This window comes from Pseudorca crassidens, chromosome 15, assembly GCF_039906515.1.
Source record: "Pseudorca crassidens isolate mPseCra1 chromosome 15, mPseCra1.hap1, whole genome shotgun sequence".
NCBI lineage: Eukaryota > Metazoa > Chordata > Mammalia > Artiodactyla > Delphinidae > Pseudorca > Pseudorca crassidens.
The window spans coordinates 81554788-81580275 of record NC_090310.1 but is presented as its reverse complement, the minus strand read 5'-3'; the positions used below and the strand labels follow the sequence as shown (position 1 = coordinate 81580275).

At 43.6% G+C, this 25488-nt stretch overlaps 1 protein-coding gene across 1 annotated transcript in view; it reads right to left on the bottom strand.

The window, feature by feature from the left end:
* Window positions 1-3419: 3419 nt before the first annotated feature.
* The window catches only part of DOK5 (docking protein 5), a 141203-nt gene continuing 119134 nt past the window's right edge, over window positions 3420-25488 (bottom strand). The window contains exons 7-8 of the mRNA XM_067708555.1: window positions 12661-12781; window positions 3420-3974 (exon numbers count right to left, since the gene is read on the bottom strand). Coding sequence (XP_067564656.1) covers window positions 3910-3974; window positions 12661-12781 — 186 coding nt within the window. The 3' untranslated portion in view covers window positions 3420-3909. The remainder of the gene's footprint in view (window positions 3975-12660; window positions 12782-25488) is intronic.

Below are 25488 nucleotides of genomic sequence, written 5' to 3'. Positions count from 1 at the left end.
GTACAGTATTCCCCTCTGCAAAGGTCAAGATTGCCCCCCCCAAAAAATCATAAAATATCTCTTTATGTAAATGTACGTTCTCCTTAGTTTTTTCTATCTCCTGCACAATTGGCTTAAGCACTTTGAGGTCATGGATAAGGCACTGTGAAGGAAGGTACACTGCTGGTTATATTCACACCGTATTTTTAGCAACTAACACACGGCCTGGAATACCCAGAGACAAGACAATACTTGGTAAATGAATAAACGAATCACAGAAACCCAAGCAGTCTCACGTGGAAAGCATTTTAATAACTACTGCATCATGCTGCCTTAAATTGGGTAAAAGGTCTTTTTAGCACCGGCTACAATAAGCATGCAAAGGGGAAGACAAAAGCACACCTTCTGCCAAAAAACAAGTCACTTTTCTCAGTATATAATTAAAACAGAAACAACTACGTCTAAGTGAATCCTGCCGCTTAACCTCTGGGTTTGTTTATCCGCAATGTTGGTGCAAGTGCTTGAGAATTCAGTTTGGTTTGTGTGCAAATCCACCACAGCTTTGAAATGTTCCCCCTTCTCACACTTGGATATTCACCACTGACATTAGGGATTAGAAAAAGAAAACTCAAAACCACTTCAAATCACTATTTCTCTTATTTAAGGCCAGAAATTAAAGTGTCTAAATTTCTCATGGTTTCTACCAAAAACCTGAAACTGATAAAAGACAGAGTTTGGTGTTCTTACAATCTAGAGTAGGGAGGGGTTGTCAAGTACGGTGTGGGCGAATCCAGCCTGTGGCTTGTTTTTGTCAATAAAGTTTTACTGGCACATAGCCATGCCTCTCCTTTAAGTATTACTGTCTATGGCTCTTTTTTGCAATACAGTAGGAACAGTGACACCATATGACCCCCAGAGCCTAAAATATTTATATTCTGGCCCTTTAAAGAAAAAGTTTGCTGCCCCCTAAGGCAGCACGTGTAAGGGATTTTACACAGCAGTCTCTGGAATCAGATTGCCTGGGTTCAAATGTGTCTACCATTTAGTAGCTGTTAACATAATCAAACAGGAAGGCCATTAGACTGGGGTGATCCTAATGCCTTGATAGCCTACATGAGCAAAGCAAAACGTAAGCCAGAGTCAGTGCATGAAAATCCGAGAAAATGAAACTTAGGAACAACCAGCCACAAACAGCCAACTAGCCTTTCCCAGATAAGGCAACCACTAGAGTCAGTCAAATAACTGCCTTGCTTTGCTTCCAAGTCTTCTCTGTAAAAACCTCCTCCTGTTCACGGAGCACCTCTAACTACTTTTGGTTGGGCGCTGCCTGATCCAGAGATGGATACTCAAATAAACTCTTTTCATCTGCCTCAGTTTACCTTTTAACAGAGCTAAGAGATCTTGGGCATATTTTTAGATTATTTAAGCTCCTTAAGGCTCAGTTTCTCATCTGTTAAATGGGAACAGTAGTTACACTTACCTCATGGAGTTGGTGTGGGGATTCAGTAAGATAACACAAGTAAAGCTCTAAGAATAGCAGAGACAATAAGTAGAAGCTGTTAGCATAATCTAATAGCACTCTAACTCTTTTCTGTCAATATGTCTCTTTTTTGAGAAGGCCTAAAAGAGGCTCTGGCTTGTAGTTAACTACATTCAGCACCATTTCTTCTCAGCAACATTTCTTCACACACTCATTAGCTGTAGACTTGCTTCAGCAATTCTGACTTCATTAAAATTATAATTATTTCTGTAATTCCATTTGCTTATCTACTTCTTCAACTTAATCCCCCGTGCTGGCTGCCAAGGCCCTGGGAATCAGGGAGAACCTCTTATGAGGCAGTTTTAGATGAGAAAAATAAATAAATAAGAGCCAGATGGAGTCAGGAAAATGAACAGTGAGCAAATTATCAAACGTGTTTGGCAAACCAAATTTTTTAAAGATGAAGACATATACATCTAGGAGAAGTAGGATGAGCTAAAAGGATGTGAAGAGCAGCTACAGAGAACACAGAACACAAGTGCATCCCAGTGAAGCCATTAGCACTAAATCATTTCTATATCTCTAATCCACTAATTAATTCTTAGCTGAATTTAATCCTCCCTCCCCCAATATTTCTCCACCCCTGAGAAAAACACATCCTAACCAGCAGTGTCCTTGGAAATCCCAGCCAACTCAGATCCAGGTGGGATTTTAGCAGGGCCTTTGGGGTTTTATTGGTCAATCTCCATTTTAGGAAATTATGCATTTTTGGAAGGAACATAAATGAAAATGAACCTTCTTAATGTCCCTTTTTTGGGGACTTAGCAAAATTTATTTTTTTTCCTAGTGAAAATAATCATTTTGGAAGGGCTAGCCCCGGGCCTGACACTGAGAATGTATACATACCATCAATGTTAATTTGCCTCCCCTTGTAGAAAGAATTCTATCCCAAGGATAGGAGTTTATTCCTCCATTCATTCAACACTTACTTCTCAAGCATGAGCTACGTGTTAGGCACAGTTCTAGGGCCTGGGAAATAGGATTGCCAAACTTAACAAGGAAAAATATAGACCATCCAGTCAAATTTGAATCTAAGATGTACAATGGACATTTTTAAGTACAGTTATGCCCCATGCAATACACTTATACTTAAAAAATTATTCATTGTGTATCTGAAATTCAAATTTAATTGGATGTCCTATATTTTATCTGGCAACGCTACTGGGAAGAGAGTCGTGACCGAGACAGACACGATCTCCGCTCTCTCATGCAGTTTTATAGCAATTCTAGCCTCAGAAGCTCACAAGACTTCATCCCCATCTGGCAGTTTCCTGGTGGGAAAACCTGGGGAATAGAGTGACCATCTCTTTCGAAGTACATCACCTCTCGGGGTCCATTTAGCAGATGTCACTCTGTATTGAAATTGTGTCTCTATTTTCCTTGTCATACTCCTCTGCACTTAAGGTCCCTCGTGACAGAACCTGTGTCTTTTTATCTCTCTGTCTCCTGACTCTGTCTAGTAGATGCTTAGCACAGACCAGCTGAATGAACAAGTGAACAAACGCATAAATGGTTGGATTCCATCAAACGCGATGCCAAACCACACTCATGGCTCATAAGGCAAATATTCACATACCTTCAGAAACACTGGAGATACAGAGAAAACCATATAGCCAGAATCCCACGACCCTATGGGTGAAGAATGATCTTTTATTTTAAAATGTTTGGGGAAAGTACACCAAACAAAATAAAGGCTTTTTTAAAAAGGAGGAAGAGGGGAGATGGTGTGAGAGAGAAATTGTAACCCTATAAAGAACATAAAGGGTGCTTGGAAAGGTGATTTATTAACATAATAGGTAATACTGAGTTAAAGCACTGATTTAACTAATGGGGAATATAATAAAATATGATGGCCAACAGTTAAGCGGAACCATAATATCAATAACTGAGGAATACGGTATAAACGAATAACAAATGAGAGCCATTTTATTGTCAGTACTGTCATACAATTGAAACACTCAGAAGGAAAAACCACAAGAACCGGCAAAAGGATAGATTCAGAGAGGTGCCAGGGACATGGTATCTACAATAGAAAATCATTTTGTGGCATCGACTCCTTTCTGTCCAACTGTAAAAGAGGGAAGAAAACGTCGATATCTATAGAACAGGTTTCGATTATGCTAAGTTTTTTTAAGGAAAGAAAAAAGAAAAACCTTTTAAGGAAAAGGTTTCAATTATGCTAAGTTTTTTTTTAAGGGGGAAAAAAAAAGAAAGGAAAAAAAGAAAAAGACAAAATATGGTATTGCAGAGTTTCCCAAGGACCACGCAGTTAGCCAGGACGTGTAGCTTCTTTTCTTCAGCGCTTCCCTCGGGGTCATCCTCTGACCTCCCGGGTGGATCTGTGCCTGACACATCACAAGCATGTCACACAGCAATTCTTGGCGGTTCCGTCAGTGCTCAGATGGGTAGGCAGGAAAAGTCTCTGTTCGATGAAGCTTCAGAGGGCTGGTGACATCTTTTCCAAAAAAGATTTAGAAATCGGCAGTTATATTTCAAGAAAGCCCACAACCAGATTAGCTAGTCACAAGTTTCTCTATAGTGGAAATCAGTAACATAGGACACGGGATTTTTTTCCCAGAGGCCACTCACAGGGATATGCAAATGAAAGTCATAAGAGATGGTATGATTAACATCTCATTTGCATGTGGCCTTTGCACTGAGCTATGATCAGACCAGTAGCAGTTAAGGACAACCTCCTCCTTAATGTTTCGTCTTTTTCAACTCCTATACCCAGAATATTTAGAGGAGATGATATGGAATCAAAGGACTGTGGAATCTTTTGGCGAGGACACTCTTTGGAAACCGGACCAGAAGTAAGACAATATTATATTTATACCTAGGAAATCTTGCAGTAAAAGAGGACTTCTTAAAATCCATTTAGCCTTTATTATTTCAGGTTTAAGTTCCAAACCAAGAAAAATGAAGAAGCCAGGAAGGCAACACACAAGGCAACTGTGAGCCCCCTTTGTGACACAGGATAGGGCTGAAAACTTTCTCTATAAAGGGCCAGATATGAAATATTTTAGATTTTGTAGACTGTATGGTGTCATAGCAAATACTTAACTCTGCTGCCTGTAGCACAAAGGCAACCAGTTAATATGTAAGGAATGGGTGTGAATGTTCCAAGGAAACGTGAAGAGAAACAGACAGCAGGCTGGATTTGGCCAGGAGGCCAGTTTTCCAGTTCTTGCGGACAGAGCACCATCTGCTGGCTATAAGCGTTACCACAAGCAAAGGAATTCACACTGCAGACCAGGTGAACAGCTCTCTGAAGTGAGCAAAGCAAAACCTACACAACAGTACAGCATTCCTGGAACCAAATGTGTGGATCAAGCCGGCCTAACACACAGGGAGATGGGACCCCAGCTAAGTGGAGCATGTTTGCCCCACCAACACGCGCTCAAAACACTGGACCTAGTGAAAAAGGTTCACAGTGGCCTCTGGCCCCCTAAGCCTTAAGCTCTCCCTCATTATCACCAACAGCCCTGGCCTCCATCACACCTCAGCTGAGTCTCTTTCTGATATAAGAAATCGGGGATCCAGACATTTGCAAGCCTCCAATCTGAACCATAAGAAACTCTAGTCATACAGTCACTGGTACACAATAGCAGTGATGATTATTAAAGTAATTTGAATATTAAAATATCCCAAATCACTAGAAATCATTTATTCCAGCCTCCGAGCCATTTTGGACATGAATTCTATTCTCTTTCCAACACACACACACACACACACACACACACACACACAAGCACACGCTATAACGTAGAGAAACTGCATTAATGGGCTTGAATCCTACAAGTAAAAAATCCAGGCAAATCTTTATTACAGTTTGATAAAAAATTCCCTGCAGGAAGTAGACAGCATGCGAACAATACTGATGCAAAATCCATATCTCCAGTCAAGTGCAAAGCCCTTCCTGAACCTTCAACGGTAGCTCCTTAGACTCTAAAAATTTTCAAGAAAAGTGACTGACAGCATTCACTTGGGGTCAAGTCGAAATGAATACACCTGCAGCTTCTATCATGATGGGTAACTGAAACTGCCTGGCTTGGTTGGAATACTGTTTTTAAGCTTAAAGCCAGGAGATGGATTGAGAGATTATTTTTACATTTTTGCAGTTCACACAAAGGTCACAAGCTGGTACTGGCCTGTGGACACCATCTGGGCCCAGCCCTGTTCTCTGGCCTGCGCAGGGCTTGGAACATTTGGAATTGCTTGTCAATAGCTGAATGACTGCAAACTTCCCGTAAAGGGTGGATGTCCCTGTTTTCTAGGCCTGCACTCTCCCTGCCATTTTTTACTAGGGACCCCACCACTCAGTCCTGGCATGTCCTCCTGGCCCCTACAGACACGTGACCTTGAGACCCTGGTTTATTTGTCATCTTTTCACATTTGCTCAGATCTTAATCTATTACTTCTCTCTTACCAGCTGCATATACAATGTATGTGACTGTGTTAGAATTAATACTGAAAAATCAGTGTTATAGAGAACACATTTTTGGTTGCCAAGGGGGAGGCGGGTGGGAGGGGTGGATTAGAAACTTGGGATTAGCAGATGCAAACTATTATACATAGGCTAGATAAACAACAAGGTCCCACTGTAGAGCACAGGGAACTATATACAATACCCTGTGATAAACCATAATGGAAAAGAACGTGAGAAGGAATGTATGTATGTGTGTTACTAAATCACTTTGCTGTATAGCAGAAATCAACACGACATTGTAAATCAACTATACCTCAATAAAAAATAGATTATAAAAGAGAAAGAAAAACCAATGTTAACTCCTCCAAGGTAGCCACTTGCTCCAAGAATCTATCATCCTTAAAATAAAAATGTAAATCGCATGGCCTGGAACCAACCCGCTGGAGGAGCTATTTCCATCACATGGTATTTGTCTTGGAAACACTTCGGGAGGAGCAGAACTTCCTCCCAAAGGCAAGGACATACGATAAAAGAAAGAGCGAGCCCTGGACTACAAGTCAGAACACTGAAGTTCTAATGTCAGTCCCTCCGCCCAGTGACTATGTGATCTTGAGCAAGTACTCGACCTCCAAGGGTCTCAGTTTCCGCCTTCATTGAAACGGAGAAGATAGTCCCACTCTTGCCAACTCGAGTTGTTGCCAGGTGAACCAAATAAGCAACACGGAAGATGTCCCACAGTGATGCAAACATCTGATGCCACTCTTTGATTTCCTAAAATTATCTAAAGTCACATCTGATCAATGATACGTGCCTATTTTTTTCTTTTTTGAAACAAGGGATGCTATCTTCCGAGGCAATTCCAACAGAAAGGTTCTAAAATATTGAGCAACGGAGCTCCTTAAGATTAAGAGCAAAATTCCTAAGATGTTAACTTTGAGGAGGAGGTGAGGGCGTTTGAGAAGAACATCGCTGTGAAGCTGGACACACCCGCTGTCTCCTAAAGGCCCTTGTGCACCAGCCACACCGCCTCCTTTCTGCTCTTTGAACATGCCAGCTCGTTTCTACCTCAGGGCCTTTGCACTTGTTGATCTCTCTGTGGACAATGCTTTTCCTGCTTCTCAGTATGGCTGTCTCTTCTCAGACTTCAGGTCTTGGGGTAAATGCTGCAGCCCCTCTAAAGAAGTCCCTTTGTCATCATCCTCCCCAAACCGACAACAGCTCTGCTTCACCTTTCTCTACTACAAACACTTTCTTTTCAACCTGACATGGACCAAATTTGAAATTAAATATATGTGTGTAATTACTGACTGTGACTCTCCTTTCGACTATAAGCTGTAGGAGGGCAGAAACAAGCCTGTCTAGTAGCCCCAGTGTACCTCCATCACCTAGCACAGTGCTTGGCATAAAGTAGATGCTCCATTAACATTTGCCAAATAAACGAATGCGTCAGTGAATGGATGGAGAGAGGAGAACCTCAACTCCTTACTAGATAGGTGATCCGGGACACATCACTAACCCTTCAGATCCTGTGTCTTAGCTGCACATGGGTGTAAAATACTCTCAGGTGGCTGCTTTGTGGACTAAATGAGACCATGTATGTTAAGTTCCTAGTGCAAAACCTGGAACACAGCGGATCCTCAAGAAATGGTAGCTTTTATAAAGATAATGAGTACGTCCAGTCTCCCTTGTATGGAACAAACCTGGCACTTTACTAGAGGTATGTTAATGTTTGTTTATATAAAGAAGAAGAGACGAGACTGCATGTTTCAAATAAATTTGCAGAGCTCTGATTTAAGCAAGACTAAACAGATCTTTTACTACAGGACATCTCGGAGTCTGAAAAATAAAGATTTGCTTTCTGAACCTCCTAAAGGAGAATTTAACATGCAGCATTTTGCCCCAAACTTATTGGAGCACAGTACTTTTCTGGGGGAAGATGGTGTCGACCAGGGTTAGGACAATACAGAAGACAACTGGAAAAGATGACTCTGGTTATTTTATACAATGAATTCTTAAAAGAATCCTGTGAATACGGTGCTCAGCACACTGTTGAATGCTTCCGTTTCATGAATTCCTTCCCAGTTTTCATGATAAACCTCACAAGTTGCCTCTATATATACCTAAACATAGACGAGAATTTAGTTTTGAAAACTGGCAAATGGGGTGGGAGAAGCAGTGAGGGTGGATTGAATACGTCTTAGTGTAGGTGGGTGTGTCCGAACCAGCACCTTCCTCTCTCCACCAGAAACGGCAATAATAAGGTGGTAATTCCAAAACCAACCAGCAGGTGACTCTCTAGGACTAAATTTGGAGAAGAAAATTTTCTCAGACCAGTTGGATAAATTCCCTCGTAAGGGTCTGATTTCCAAGAATAACCACCAGATCTGTCAGAAGACGTCGGCTTGAAATACATTAGGGTAGGTGAATTGGCCAGAGGATTACAACTCATGGATACCAGCAAAACAAGAAGAAATTACGTGCTGTGTAACCTCATCCTATGGCACACGGGGTCGTGATGTTACTAGTTTTTCTCAATTTCATTTTTTTTCTGGGGGTGGGCAGAAGGGAAGAAGGAGAGCAGGTGGTATAGGTGGAATAGATGAACTTATCCCATTTATTTGTTGTGTAAATGACCACCCCTGATAATAAGCAAGATAATTTTAGGTAGTCTGTGAACATTTTTTTTAATCTATCAAATTTACTGGTAAGTTGAGCCCCCAAACTGCATACACAGCACGTATTAGCACTGTATCTTAATGAATGCTGGCGACTAAAAAGCAATCCACAAGGTAAAATAAATATGGACAAATCTACACAGAACACGCTGGTGAGGAAATATCTCAGTAAACATCGGTACAAAGTAAATATCAAAATAAAATACATTTACATTAATTCCTACACAGAACAAAAGTATGTGAAAACAAATAATTTGATGAAATAACTGGTACCAAAAAATGTATATGTGAAGCAAAAAAAAAAAAAAAGAAGCAATTACAATGCTATTCTCATGCACAGAAATATTCCAAGATAATAGGACATTTCAGTGAGTATCAGTATGCAGTCAAAACAGGAATAATGTAAGAATTCTACTGGAAATTTGTGTTCAGTGAAGGTCATACTATATAACAAAGAGCAAACAATAATAGTTTTAATTATCATCTTCAAAACCTAGAACACAATCATCTTCAAAACCCTATAAAATTATCAATCACAAAGTCTGATAACCCATCGTCTCTGAGGGAATTCTGTGGCATTTTTTTCTCATCACTGGTTATTTATTTCATTAGAAACTAAGCTATCACTATCTTCAAATGACTGTTTTGTAAGTATTACTACTGTGCTCATTTGGAAAATCCATACCAATAAACTTGAACTTAAGTTTACAGTAATGCAGGCAAGAACCTTGTTTTATTGTGCTTCACTTTACTATGCTTCGCAGATATTGCATATTTTTAATTGAAGATTTGTGGCACTCCTACGTCAAGTAAGTCCGTTGGCACCCTTTTTCCTAACCGCATTTGCTCACTTCGTGTCTCCGTGTCACATTTTGGTAATTCTCACGATATTTCAAATTTGTACATTATTATTATATGTGTCATGGTGACCTGTGATCTTGATGTTACTACTACGACCTGCTGAAGGCTCAGATGACGGTTAGCATGTTTTAGCAATAAAGTATTTTTAAATTAAGGTATGTACATCTTTTTTAGACATAATGCTATTTATTGCACACTTAATCGACTACAGTATAGCGTAAACGTAACTTTTGTGTCCACTGGGAAACCAGAAAACTTGTGTGACTTGCCTTATCGCAATATTCGCCTTTTTGAGGTGGTCTGGAATCGAACCCCGAATATCCAAGGTCTGCCTGAACCTTTTGAGTGTTGAATTATAAAAATAATAGATAACAAACCTAAAGATAAAGATTTATCAAATAAACCCAAATCCAATTCTGATGAGTCGTTTGGTTGGTGGCTTGCTATTTTTGACAAAAACAACAGAAACTTCTCAAAGAACATGATTTTTTTCCTTTGCGGTGAGGTTTTGCGTTGCTCTGCTCCACTTGTAAACATAACATTATCACTACTGTTATTTTGGAATTAGTGGGTCACTCGTCTTTGATGATCATCCCAGACCTGTCAGCTACGTATGGTTTTCCAACCATAATTGGGCTTTTTGCATGCACGTAAATCTGCGTTTTTTGTCGTCGTGGTTTAAAAAAACTACGTCTGTATCCTGGAAAACAGAGTTGTTTTCTTCGTAGCAAACAGATGTAGACATTGTCAGAGGTAGTTGTATAAACCCAAGGAGCATAAAAAAGGCATGCTAAGAGTATCTAAAACATCTGCTTTAAACTTAAGAAGATGTTTTAAAATATTAAAGGGTCTCTGATAAGACCCTTAGCCTTAAATCATTTCTGATGAATGCCTACTCGTTTTGGTTAAAGAGAGTTAGATTAGTTAAAGTAAGGATTGTAAAGTGAGCGTCTTCTTCATATGACATTTTCTCTGTCCAGATTGTCCTGAGGATTTTTAAACTCTGGGATATTTGCTAATAAATTCTGAAACTGCAACACATACTAAATATTCATGACATCCTCACTCTCATCTTTCCAAACATGGTATTCTGGGGAAATCCAGTGATTCATCAACTTTGATACAAGTTGACTATTCTCAAATTACCAGGCTGTCTCTCAGGAATTCAAGCAATTTATCCATTTTCTCTTTACGAAGCCTACATCACTTTGGTTCTCAACTTTCTTTTGCATTCCAGACACACAGAATCTGAAAAGACATACCTTTTTTGTAAAGATTATTTGGGTCTGTGTAGACAGTCAAGTTACAAAGCAAGTCTGTAGCTTTTTGTGAATATATGTTCATAACACATGCTTCTTTTAAACCTTCAATAATTACTATTGGTATTTGTACAGTTGATCTTATTGTGTGTTAGAAAAATATAGGTAATTGGTATAGCAGTATAAAGACAGAAAAATATACTTTTAAAAATAAATAGATTTAAATAGAAGAGACGGAAGAAAATTGAATAATGGTACAAGCGATATGTAAATGACAAAAACTGTGATGATATAAGTCAAATGCTGCAAAAATTTCTGAATTTGTTCTGACGTGAAACCAATGGCATTTATAACAACCTGATCTAACCCAACCCTCCCTCTCTGTGTAGATGTGTCTTGGAAGGTAAGCTTATTTATCAATTATCAAGGCAGTCACTTGTCACTCCTACAGGCACTCAGGACATAATTTTTGAGCATCTACACTATGCCATGCTCCCCACAAGTGAACAGAGCCTACAGTCATAAAGCCTAGAATGTAAGGACCTTCACTGCCCTCTTACCATTATACGGCCATTCAACAAATATTCATGGACTCCATGCAAGGCACTGGGGGATAAAATAACGAGGAAAAAACAAAGACACAGGTCTCCAGCCCTCCTTGGTGTTACTGCTTCTTGGAAGAGCTAGTCCTGAGTCAACTGGCCACGCAATTAAATATGAAATGAAAACTGTGGTGGGGCTGTAAAAGAGGGTGCCCTCGTCTGCATCTTAGGGGTACACACGACCAGAGATTCCACACCAGTTATGATAAAGTCTGGGGGACCTGCCTTGGAGTCAGGGAGGGCCCTGGAGGTAAGACCTAGGGATGACGAAGAGTCACCTCAGACAGGGGAAAGGCACAGAATTCCAGGGAGAACGACCAGGAAAAGCTCTCTGGGGGACAGATGATCAGTAGAAAGGGCCGCAGGGAAGGCTGGGTGACCAGGGCACAGAGAGCAGGTATTCATGGCCGGGGCCACTGTTTCCTGTGGTCATTCATTCGTTCTTGCATTCATTCATTTAGCAAGTTTCTGCAGACGAACCAGGTTCCACCCCGTAGATGTTCTTCCATGTTTGGGGATCTCTGCGCCTCATCAGTGAAAAGGTCTCCAGCAAGAACCCCCTACACAGGCCTAGTCATTTATTTATACGTTACATATACACAGGTATCCTTATATATAAAACATACAAAGATACATCTAAAAGGATAAGAAAATGTTTTAACATTTTTCTAATTGTCCCCCTTGTCCCTCCATGGGCCATTGTGTACCCTGCTCCAGAGATCACTGTTCTGGAAAAGGGGCCTCTTAGGATTGGCTCAGAGTCACAGCAGAACCAGAGCCCAGGACTCCCCGTCCCCCAGGCCATTCCCTTCCCAGGAGAGCGTGGGTCCCAGGCTTGAGAGTCATGAGCATCACCGGGGGGCTTGGTAACACATTCGGGGCCGGGCCCCACCCTCCGAGGTCCTGGGGGGGCCCGAATGTCCGCACCGCCAGCGGCACGCTCCCAAGGAATGCCGAGCTGCTAGACGTGAGTCCGCTCGACTGTTTCCCCAACCGCGGGCCAGACCTCGTGCCCAGACCCCGTGTAGGTCGTTAAAAGCGCATGCTGCTCAGCCGCTCCCTACACCTTAAAATCTAGCATCTCTGGGGGTGAGGGCCCAAGAATCTGCATTTTAAACAATTCCCCCCAGGACACTGTGATACAGTATAAGTGATGGGGAGTGAGACCCCTCGACAGGGGCCAGGCTCTGGGAGGAAGGGGGCTCACCAGCCTGGCGCGCATTAGAGGGGAGGAGCTGAGCCCTATCCCCACCCCTCCCCCCCCAGCCATCTGCCCCCAGCCCTCCCCTACCCCACACAGTCCGCCCGCGCTCACCTTGCAGGCGGTAGAGCTGCCCCGTGCTGTGCTGCCGCGTGATGTGCTGCCAGTAGGCGCTTCGAGGCAAGGGCACCATGGTGCTCAGCGAGGCGGCCCGCTCACTCATCCTCATCTGGAGCTGTGTCAAGGAAGAGAGCGTGTGTCAGCAACCCCGGGGCCGCGAGAGACCTGACCCAGGGAGCTCCACACAGGGAGCTGCAGAAGCACGAGCTGGCCCGTCAGCCAATCAGTGCGTACGGCCCCATGGTGGTGGTGGACGGCTGTCGGTTTCACTGACTTAGCAGCATCCGTTCTTCAGCCGGCTGGCAACAGTGCATTGATTTTCCTTGGGGGAACTTCCCTCCAGCTCAATCGATTCCGTTATGGTCAGACCCCACCACTGATTCTAGGGGTGACCCGGTGACCTGCGTCAGGCCAATAAGACACAATCCCTGGGGACATTTATCAGGACTTTTGTGGAAGAGAGAATCGGTAGAGGTAAATTAAGGGGTTTTTCTGACTTTTTTTTCGTTGCTGAATCCCAGGGTCTAGATTATTTCTGGAACGTGGTAGATGCACAAGAAACACCCGTTGAATTAAATGTTTATGAGTTTTTTTGTGGGGTTGCTAAGAGGACAGCAGATGGGCCTGGAGCCTATCTTGGAACAATAAAGGGAGAACATGCCAGTCATTGGACACTATTCCAAAGGAGACAGCCAAGAAAAGGAGGGGAGAGTCCCGACAAGCTCCACTGAGACCCTGGATCCTACCTGAACCAAGAGACTAGCCTGGGACTTCTCAATTATACAAGCCGATTATTTCTGTTCCGTTTAAGCTGATTTGAGTTGGGTTCTATCACTAGTATAAGAAAAAGAGCCTTGTCTGCCCCTACAAGCACCTGACCCTCATTCCAGACACTGAGGGATGAAGAGGAAGTCGTAGCTTTTGGCACCAAACATCTAGGAATATCCATCCTGAAAGATACAGTGTGAGGCCCCAGGTCTTTGGGGAGTAGTCAATGGCCTGTTCGAACACATGGGGTGGGGCGGGGGGGAAGATTCAAAGAGAAGACAGCTTAGTGGGATGGGCAGGAGGTGAATAGAAATTTACATGTGATGGATTGGATTCTTTATCACAATAGCACAATTACCAAAATGAGTCTCCAAGTAGAATTACATAGCACTAGGTTTCATGGGGACATTTCTTCCTAAACATGTCCTGTTAAACCAAAAGGGCAAAAAGCTGAAAACAAAAGCTAGTAGAGAGGTTCTGTGGCTGTTTCTCTATTTCTGCAGAAACGAAAAGTCTCAAAAGTTTAAGAGCAAAAAGCAAAACCAAACAAACCAAAAAAATCTATTTACCAGTGACTTCTGGTGACATTCAACCTCAATAACATGGAATACAAGAAAATAAAGGGAGGAAAAAAACTGAATTCTCAAGGTACTGATTATAAGAATTTCTCAATGTAAAGGGATTATATTTAATATAATAAAATTTTTAATATAAAGCAAGTATTTGGGAAATAGCTGTTAAATTCAAATTACTCACTATATTACTGTGAATATATTTCTGCAGCCCAGCATGATCTGACTGTATTTTTAGAAAGCTTATTTAGGAACAAATAAAATGACACTAATGTCATGTGTCATAGAGAACATTACAAAGCCGGTTCTCTGTTTCTTCCTTAAACCTTTGAAACAATATCTAATTTTATGAAAGAGGCATTTTAATTGTCTTTGGAGAAGTATGCTGAGAAAAGTCTTCTTATTTAACAATGCAAAAATGTCTGAATTCTCGAAGATTGAGAAGACTCAGGAAGTCATGTGGTGAAGAGTCTAGCTGGAAGGTGTCTGCCCCATGCTTCTTTTTATTTCAAATATATCATATCTTTTTTATAACTCATTTTCTTCACCTGAACAATGTATTGTTAGCATGTTGGCATTTCTACAACAGCATTTTTTTTTTTTTTTTTTTTTTTTGCGATACGCGAGCCTCTCACCACTGTGGCCTCTCCCGCTGCGGAGCAACAGGCTCCAGACGCGCAGGCCCAGCGGCCATGGCTCACGGGCCCAGCCGCCCGGCGGCATGTGGGATCCTCCCGGACCAGGGCACGAACCTGCGTCCCCTGCATCGGCAGGAGGACTCTCAACCACTGTGCCACCAGGGAAGCCCTATAACAGCATTTTTAATGTCTACATAGTATTCCATTATATGGACGTATTTGTTTTTGTTTTTTTTAACATCTTTATTGGAGTATAATTGCTCTACAATGGTGCGTTAGTTTCTGCTTTATAACAAAGTGAATCAGCTATACGTATACATATGTCCCCATATCTCCTCCCTCTTGCATCTCCCTCCCTCCCACCCTCCCTATCCCACCCCTCTGGTGGTCACAAAGCAGCGAGCTGATCTCCCTGTGCTGGCCCTCATCCTTCTTTATTGCTGTAAGTGACCCTTCCCCTCTGAGCTTGCTACCCTTCCCATCTCAGGCCGCACTATGGCAGGGGGCCTGCCATTGCCACCCACCTGTGGTGCCTCCCCCCTCCCCCCTCCCCACCACTGCCTTGATCTCTCAGCCTGAGAGCTGCCCCCACTCCTCACCTGGCTAACACCTACCTTCCCTTCAGGAGGCAGCTCAGGAATCACCTCCTGACGACTCTTCCCCCTTCATGACACCAGGTGCTTCTAGCAGACATCCCACAGCTCTGCTCTTTCTCTGATCATTTCACTGTTTTGTGACAGCAGCTAAACTAGCCCACCTCCTCCTGTAGCCCATGCACTCCAAGAAAGTGGGGATTATATCTTTTATCTCTGTGTCCCCAACACCTAAGTGGGGCCCCTGAAGGCTGAACAAATAGAGGATGGATAAATGAGCCAGTGAACCCAGCTCTTGCCCAGGGAATAAATCCTAATCAACCCAGCAAATCAGAAGCACTGTTAGCCCAGAGCTGAATTCCTGCCGAAGCTCCAGGTCCAGGTTAAACTAACGTGGTTCTCAGGGGCTGTGGGGAACGTGGTAATAAGACGGCATCATTCTAAAGACGGAGACACAGAGAATGGGCTCGAGGACACAGGGCAGGGGGGAAGGGTAAGCTGGGACGAAGTGAGAGAGTGGCATGGACATATACACACTACCAGATGTAAAATAGATAGCTAGTGGGAAGCAGCCACATAGCACAGGGAGATCAGCTCGGTGCTTTGTGACTACCTAGGGGGTGGGATAGGGAGGGTGGGAGGGAGACGCAAGAGGGAGGAGACATGGGGATATATGTATATGTATAGCTGATTCACTTTGTTATACAGCAGACACTAACACAACATTGTAAAGCAATTATACTCCAATAAAGATGTTAAAAAAAATAAAAAATAAGACTGCATCATTCTACTCTGCATTCAAGTGATGAGCAGAAGCAGGGCCTCGGGGAAAGACCTGCTTACGTGTGTATGCACAGGCGGTCAGGACAGTCCAACGGCGGGGAGTTCAGCTCGACACATTTATTCATTCTACTAACAGTGTTACTCAAGATCCCACCAGGGAAGAAAGGCAAGGCTTTGTGAATGTCAAAGAAATGCCTTCTTGTACTTCAACACTCAAACTTCCCCCCTAAACAACAGGGATGCATGTAGGTCTCTTCCTAAGCAGCCTGAGAGAGTTCTGACGCTGCCCAGTGGCCTGAGATAATCAATCAACGGATGTAATTGGTTGGGTTTCAAGGACACACAAAGCATTGTGCTGCCGAGGGTGGCAGGGAGCCGACCATGGGGTAGGAGACCCGGGCTCCCGTTCAGGTTGGGCTCCAGATGAGCTGTGTGGCACGGGACACACCCCTCCCCGCGTTTAAGCCTCAAAAGCTCCTCTCTCATGGAACATTCCTTCCTAAGGAGACAGACAATAAAACTAAACAAATAAAAAAGAAAAGGACTGCCATAAAAAAGAATGAAGTCCTGACACACGCTACAGCACGGATGAAGCTGGAAACTCGATGCTGAGTGAAAGAAGCCAGTCACAAAAGACCACACAGTGTATGATTCTATTTACATGCAAGGTCCAGAACTGGCAAATGCAGAGAAAGCAGATTGGTGGTTGCCTACGGCTGGGTGGATGATGCCTAAAGGAGATGGGTTTCTTTCTGGGATGATGAAAATATTCTGGAGTTGACTGCAGTGATGCTTTCACAATTCCATGAATATGGGCTTCCCTGGTGGCGCAGTGGTTGAGAGTCCGCCTGCCGATGCGGGGGACACGGGTTCATGCCCCGGTCCGGGAGGATCCCACATGCCGCGGAGCAGCTGGGCCTGTGAGCCATGGCTGCTGAGCCTGCGCGTCCGGAGCCTGGGCTCCGCAACGGGAGAGGCCACAACAGTGAGAGGCCCACGTACCGCAAAAAAAAAAAAAAAAAAAAGGAAAGAAAAGGGTAGATCTTTATGAAGTGACATGAAACAATTCTAAAACCAAAGGGCCACCATTCCTTATCTATGTATGTTGGTGGGGAGAGCTCGTCATCACTGGGACAGGTTTAAATACTGTCTATCCACACTCTGATGACTCTCAAATGCATATCTGTAGCTCCAATCTCTCCCCTAAACCTCAGGCTCCTGTATTTCACAGCCTGCTCCCCACTTCCACCTAGATGTCCAGTAGGCATCTCTCATCTAACATGTACAAACCAGAACCATCGTTTCTCACACTTCACTCCCTAAAAGCTCTTCCCCTTCTAGGCAAATGGTTCTTCCATTCAACCCATTGCTCTGTTTCAAGAAGAAGAGAAACCTTTGAGACTACCTTGTTTCCTCTCTATCCTACAAGAAAGTTCAACCATCAGCAAATCCTGTTGTTCAAGATGTATCCAGAATCCACTTTTCACCACCTCCCTCCCCACCAACCTGATCCGCACCATTAGCACTCACCTGGATTCCCAGATGACAGAAATAGTCCCTAACTCTGCTTCTTACTTGTACTCTCGCCTCACCCACCCCCAGTCTTTCCCAAACAGCGGCCAGAGTGCCCCCTTCAAGAGTAAAGCCAGGGGCTTCCCTGGTGGCGCAGTGGCTGAGAGTCCGCCTGCCGATGCAGGGGACACGGGTTCGTGCCCCGGTCCGGGAGGATCCCACATGCCGCGGAGCGGCTGGGCCCGTGAGCCATGGCCGCTGAGCCTGTGCGTCCGGAGCCTGTGCTCCGCAACAGGAGAGGCCACAGCAGTGAGAGGCCCGCACACCGCAAAAAAAAAAAAAAAAAAAAAAGAGTAAAGCCAACTGATCTCAGCTTTTCTCAGAACCCTCCAATGACTTCTCAACTGACCCCATGCAAAATCCAAACTCTTGACCACAAATGAAAGGTCATATAGGATGTGGCCCCTACTTATTTCTAGACAACACCTCCTACCCCTCTTCTCATTTCATCTGCTTCAGAGTCACAGCTTTGTACTTGAACATGCAAAGCACAGAGCTGCCTCGGGGCCTGTGCACTTACTGTTCCCTCTGCCTGGAACAGATGTGGTACGTATGTACAAAGGAATATTACTCAGCCATTAAAAAGAATGAAAAAATGCCATTTGCGGCAACATGGATGGACCTGGAGATTGTCATACTGAGTGAAGTAAGTCACACAGAGAAAGACAACTATCACATGATATCGCTTATATGTGGAATCTAAAAGAAAAAGGATACAAACAAACTTATTTACAAAACAGAAACAGACTCACAGACTTAGAGAATGAACTTATGGTTACCCGGTGCAGGGGGGGGGAGAATGGGGGAAGGGATAGACTGGGAGTTTGGGATTGACATGTTATATGTTGCTATGTTTAAAATAGATAACCAACTAGGACCTACTGTATAGCACAGGGAACTCTCCTCAATACTCTGTAATAACCTAAATGGGAAAAGAATTTGAAAAAGAACAGATACACATATTTGTAAAAAAAAAAAACTGGCCCTTAGAAATTTCCACTCTTCCCTTCCCCCCTCTCTCTGCCAGAGTATCACCTTATCAGGGCAACAAACCTCCTTCATTCTCTGTCCTTTACAATGCAGTCTCCTTCACAGCATTCACCAACTCTTGATACAGTTTTATGTTTATTATCTATTGATGACTGTCTCATTCTCCATAACAATGAGTACATTCTTTGAACCAAAGGACTGTTTCTTGTTCTCTGCTGTACTCCTGCTTCCTAGAACAGGGTCTGACACAAAGTAGATACTCAGAAAATGAATGTACTTATTAATACATAGATACCTTTATATCTATTAAGGGATATGACGTTCCGGAAGGATGCAAAAGAAGCTGGTCATGGGTTTGCTTCCGAGGAAGTAAACTGGGAACCTGAGATGATTAAGCATGGGAAAGAGACTTATTTTACACTGGATAACATTTTGTACAATTCTATATCATGTGTGAATCAAATCTTTTATTTTATTTATTTTTTATTATATTTTTTTTTTGCGGTACGCGGGCCTCTCACTGCTGTGGCCCCTCCCGCCGCGGAGCACAGGCTCCGGCCGCGCAGGCTCCGCGGCCATGGCTCACAGGCGCGGCCGCTCCGCGGCATGTGGGATCCTCCCGGACCGGGGCACGAACCTGCGTCACCTGCATCGGCAGGCGGACTCTCAACCACTGCACCACCAGGGAAGCCCTGAATCAAATATTTTAATCCAAAAGCCTTCTTTTGAAATCTTCAAAGAAATCAGAGCTCTTTTCCTCAATTGCATACCATTCCATGCACTAGTTTAAAGAACTTTGAAACTATGCATAAGGCGCTGAGCAATATGTGTAAGTGCCCCGGCTCCTCCAAGAACAGGCTTGTAGAGAGGAAAGATCTTCCCACTTCACACACTGTCGTTTTATAGGCCCTCCCCAGCCCCAGCCCTAAGCCCCTTGATCCTCTCCAGATGACACTTACTAGAAAATGAAAACGAGGGGAATTTAAAAGGAGAGTAGAAAACAGCTCTCAAAGAAGCTTAACCTTAATTTCAAATTTCTAACCAGAGAGAATTACTCCAACTATCTCATGAATAGTAAACGTGTTTTGAACAGAATCTTTAAAATGTTAGGTTTATTCCTACAAATTCCAGACCAAATGCCTCTCTTAAAAGAGAACAATAGTCTTAGACGATACTTTTTTTAAAAAGACATAAAATCCAGCATGTGTTTGTGTAGTATGTGATCTGTTTACCCAGTTTGAGGTAAATCTGTATTTCTGAGGTTTATCAAACACCCTTGTAAAGTTCTAGCAAGCTTGTACGGTTTGGTGCTGGGAGTAATTCATTGAGATAACTACATCTGCTGCATTCTTCAGGGTTCTTTCTGCTTGATGAAGCACGTTCACTTAATCAATACAAACCGCTTAAAATGCTAATTGCTACGCTAAGTGACAGTAACCAAATCCTCTGGAAGCGAGATGCAAATGCTGTTGAACAAGTTTTGTAATCATTGTGGGTTGACGACAGGAGCTATATCGTCCTGTCTGAACAGAGGTCTGCAGAGCGGCTCTTGCGCCCACCTTTCCTCCACCTACTGGACAGGTGCGCTCCCACTTCAGTTAGAGGAGTGATTTCTTAAAAGGATCTAGCTTTCTCCAGCGAGAGAGCTTAACCACATGTTCTTGCTTCTGTAAACACATGAAACACCGTGAACATATCCTGCTGAGATGCATGTAAAGACTGCTTAAGGTCCGATATAATTAGACCAGGAGAGAATTATGGCTGCAATGACACCTCTGTTCTCAGCGCAATGTATGTTCACTGAATGATCGGTGTTAAGTCTTACTGCGGATTTTTGTATGTATAAAGGGCATCAAAGCACGCGGTCCCATGCTGTGCTCTCTCTAGCTCCAGTGCCATTTCTTCCATGGACCAAGGAGCTGGAATCTCAGAGTCACTTTAGAGCCACAGTTCTCAAAGTGTGGTTCCTGGACCAGCATCAGCATCACCTGAGAACTTATTAGACATTCAAATTCCAATGTCTCTGGGGCTTCCCTGGTGGCGCAGTGGTTGAAAGTCCGCCTGCCGATGCAGGGGACGCGGGTTCGTGCCCTGGTCCAGGAGGATCCCACGTGCCGCGGAGCGGCTGGGCCCATGAGCCATGGCCGCTGAGCCTGCGCGTCCGGAGCCTGTGCTCCGCAATGGGAGAGGCCACAGCAGTGAGAGGCCCGCGTACCGCAAAAAAAAAAAAAAAAAAAAAAATTCCAATGCCTCACCCACACCTGCCGAAACCCTGGAGGTGGAGCACATCCACGTGTGGCTTAGTGAGCCTTCCAGGTGACCCTGATGCCCTCAGAAGGTGGGGAACCACCATCCCAGAGCCCACCTTTTCTGCTCCCTCAGCTCATCACCACCCACGCCACAGACACACACTCAGGCCCTAGACATTCTCTCTTCTACCTCCAAAGCCTCCCAAATTTCCTCCTTCCTTTCAGCTCCCACTGACTCACACCCTGGGCTTTACGTTCCTGTCCTGGCTCTTCACTTACTGACTGTAAGCCATGGAGCCTCAATTTCTCCCTCCGTGAAATGGATCTAATATTGCCAATTAAAATGCATACCATTAAAAAGAATGAATGAGACCAAGGTTGGCAAACTTTTCTGTCAAGGGCCAAATGTTAAATGTCTTCGGCTCTGCAGGCCATCCAGTCTCTATGGTGCCAATGAACCTCCTCTTTTATTTCCATGTGAAAGCAGCCATAACAATGTAAAAATGGATTGGGTGTAGCGGTGTTCTAATAAAACTGTACTTACAAAAACAAGCACAGGCTAGATTTTGCTCATCAGTCATAGTTTGCCAACCCCTGAATCAGACCTAGGCTACATGACTTTAAACTACTCCCGTGAGATATTTACTGTTGAATAAGAATACCAGGGGGTAGTTTCTTCAAATGTGTAATATGATCACGATTTTGGAAAATCAACAATGACCCCCAAATACCCATATCTTGTGTAGATATCTATGTGTGTCTATCCACCTCTGTGTGTATGTAGATGTCGATTTCTGTGTAGGATTATATGGGTACGGAGGAAAACATGGAAAGATAAGTGCACACTTTTAAGTTTTAGGAGTTGCTAAAGAGGGGAAAGAGGCATGCAAACCAATAATAAAAGGGAAAAAATAGAGCACAAATCATCTTCTATACGGTTATATTTTTGCAGTTAGTTAAAATTTCCATACATGTGTTTGTGTAAAAATAAATTAAATAGGATTCAAAAAACCAATCCCGATCTCCAAGGATAGTTGTGAAAATTAAACAAAATAAAGCGTGCAGACACTCAGCGTCGAGCCAGATGGAGCTGCTCACTCCACCTTTAATGATCCCTCAATTAGACGAAGCCTCCGAACTCAGTTTGCCGTTCACGCTCTCCCTGCCTGCGTCCCTGCCTCCCCTCACCCCTTTCAGTGAATTCTGCACTTGGCGTTCTTTGGTTCATTCACTCCCTCATTCCACGCATTTATACACTCTGGGCATCATTTACAAGGCAGGCACTCTGCTGGGGGCTGGAAACTTAAATAAAACACAGAACCTCTGTTTCCCCCAGGATTTTATAGTAAATGGCCAGAGAGCTAGTTTAAAGCCCAGCTTAGGTCACGTCACCGTCTGCCTGCACAATGGTGTCCCGTCCTCTACAAAAGAGAGCAGACCCTCCCGTAAGCAGAGCTCTCCTTCCCGTGGTGGAGAAGATGCCACATCTATGCTCATATACCTAGTGTCTGGTGTGATTCGTATGACGGCACTTAATAAAAAGTGGCTGAATAACTGAGTCACTGATGGACACACTGGTGTGTCCACTGATGGACACTGACTTGACTGAAGAGAGGAATCCATAAGTGGATGAGAAACCTCCCTCATCTTCCATCCCCTTTGCCATCTTATCCTCTCTGACTCCCAAGTCAACATTAACAACGCAGGTGGACTTGGATTTAGTAGGTGTCAGACACGATGTCAGGAAACCACAGGCATTATGCCACTCAGTAAGGTATGTACTAATACAACCTCCTCTTTCACAGGAAGGGGGACAAACACTACAGGTGGGGAAGTGACCTGCCCAAGGACACTGAGCTGGTCAAGATGCCCAGCCAGGATGTAAGACCTGGCCTCCTACTGCAGAGCTAAAGTTCATATCAGAATCCTGTGTATGTCTCAGGAAAGCACAGAAGATGTCATGAAGACCTTAAAGGATGGGCTCATGTTCTGTCCATAGTGATAAAAGGGCATCTGAATTTTGGAAATAAATTTTATTTTAGAAATAAAATTTTCAAAGCTTAGAGAAATAGCAAACAGTCGAAGGAGGTGCAAGGAGATGGGAACACCCATGGAATCCTGGGGAGTAGAATCTCCCAGTGATTCTCCCAGCCCTTGGAACCCTCACTGTCCCAGGGGCCTCTGCTCAAGTGAAAATCAACCATCTGCCAAACAGGTGGCCACCCTCGGCTTTCTCGTGAAACCCGTGCTTCTGGGCTGCCGAATCCAGCTCCGACAGATGTTTGGCAGGACCCACCCAAAGAGCTGTCTTCACTTTCTCCAGCTCCTTTCCCGTGTTCTGACATTTACAGCAGAAGTGATGGGTATTCCTATCATCAAAGTGTTACCAAGATATCACAGAATATTACTGAACTGTCAAGGAAATAAAGCGAGCAGAGGCTTACTTTTGAATGTCACAAACACACACACACACAGAGAGACAGAAAAGAAAAAGTGAGCAGGAGAGAAAGTTTGCTAAGGGAAAAAATGCAGCAGACACTACTTGGTGAGCAGAACTCTGGCTGAAACAATGCCTCCACTGTCGCCTGCAGCTCTGATAAAGCAGACTGTTAGTGGAATCAACCATTTGGGGCCAAATTTCCAAATACAGCATCTTGCTGAGCGCCAGATGTGCTCAAATGGTTACTTGCATGGGGAATGAAAGTGATTTGCATCAATTTACTCGGAGTCATTTGAATTCTCAGCCATATGCATAAAATAGAATCATCCTTCCCTTTCCTTCTGGTAACTTTTTACAACCCCTAACCGAGGAAACCCTCTCCCCACCTGTACACTGAAATTAATAACCTCTGGGACTATTTTCCCCAGCCTCTCAGAGAAGACTTGCTTGGAACCTGTGCCTTGTTTTGGCACTGGGAGGGAATGGGATTTGGGATTCCGGCTTCATTTTCCTTTTTCTCTATGCTCAGAAAATTGTCTATTCAAGGGCTTCCCTGGTGGCGCAGTGGTTGAGAGTCCGCCTGCCGATGCAGGGGACACGGGTTCGTGCCCGGGTCCGGGAAGATCCCACGTGCCATGGAGCGGCTGGGCCCGTGAGCCATGGCCGCTGAGCCTGCGCGTCCGGAGCCTGTGCTCCGCAACGGGAGGGGCCGCAGCAGTGAGAGGCACGCGTAACACAAAAAAAAAAAAAAAGAAAAAAAATTAATGGAAGAGAAAAACATACAGAGAAATATAAAAGCCCCTTCTCAGACCCTCAAACCCCAGTCCTGCTCCCCAAAGGTAACCAACATTACCCAGTACGTTTGTATCCCGCCGGAAGTTCACTCTGTACTGACAAAGCACGTGTGTGAGTGCGAGTGTGGGTGTGAGTGTGTGTCGGACTCTGCCTACTGTCCTGCCTCTTCTTCATCCACGTGCTTCACACAAGTTCGATAGTACCAAGTGTGACCCTACTTAGCTGCCTCATTTAGTTCCTGTTACATCATGTGCCATAACTTATCTAATTATCCCCTTTGGGTGATATCTCTGCTATTACACACAAGCTCCCCAAGAATGGGAACTTCATCTTCTTCAATCACTTCCTCAGCACCCTGCGGACAGCAGGGCTTAGCAAATGTTTGTAAAACAGCAGAATGTAAGCAAAAAGGAATAACTCCCTCCATTTGTGTCCACATCAGCTTTGCTTCCGGTAGTACATTTTTAGAGTAAATTCCTAGATGTGCTATTGCTGAGTAAAGGGACATGTGAATTGAATTTTGATCAACAGGGACAAATTGCCCTCTAAAGGGCACCAGAGCACATTGAATCACAGGATTACACTGTTGCATGTTTTGAAGAGTTTAAATCATAACTTCTATTCTAAATTTCAAGCTCCTTAAGATGCAAAAAAAAATTTTTACATCTTTGCAAAGATCTACTTTGCAAGCAGTAGATAGATGTTCAGTAAAAGATTTTTGAATTATAATTAATATACCAAGCTATGAAAAGGGAGTGGATATTCAGGAGTGAAAAAAAGTTGATAACTGCTTTAAGTAGTACACTAAAAAAAAAAAAATCTGTAAGTTAACGCAATTAACTAGAGCTCATAAACAGAAGAGGTAAAAACTGATTTTTTTGTGGGTGGATGAGTGGGGACACAGTTGTGAGAAGGCTGTTTCTACACATAAAATCCCAGCAGGTGTGGGTCTTTTTCAGTCTGAGTAGTAGTGAAATCGATTCTATGCTTTCTTTGATGCCCTCTATATTAAAAAAAAAAAAGTGTAGACTATCATTTTTAAAATTAGGTTGAATATAAATTACTTTGGTTTGCAGAACTGTAGAAGAGTTCCTCTTGAATTCTACAAATTGATTAACAAAATTTATTTGCAAATAATTTGCAAATAAATTGCAAAATTTATTTCCAAGTCTGGAAGTAAATCAATTAAACAACAACAGAAAAGAGGGGACACAGAAAGAGCTCCGATTAAACTCTCAAACGTGGGAGCACAGTCAGGACTGCAGAGGATGGGGGAGACGTCACCCTGGGGCCTGAATGTCACCCCCAGTGGAGCCCGGCCCTGCAGCCCCCAAGGGAGCTGCTAAATGGCCATCATTCACCTTGTCACTCTCGCCTTGAAGGAAATTCTAAAAATGACAGGTCCGGCCGTGGAATGAGGAA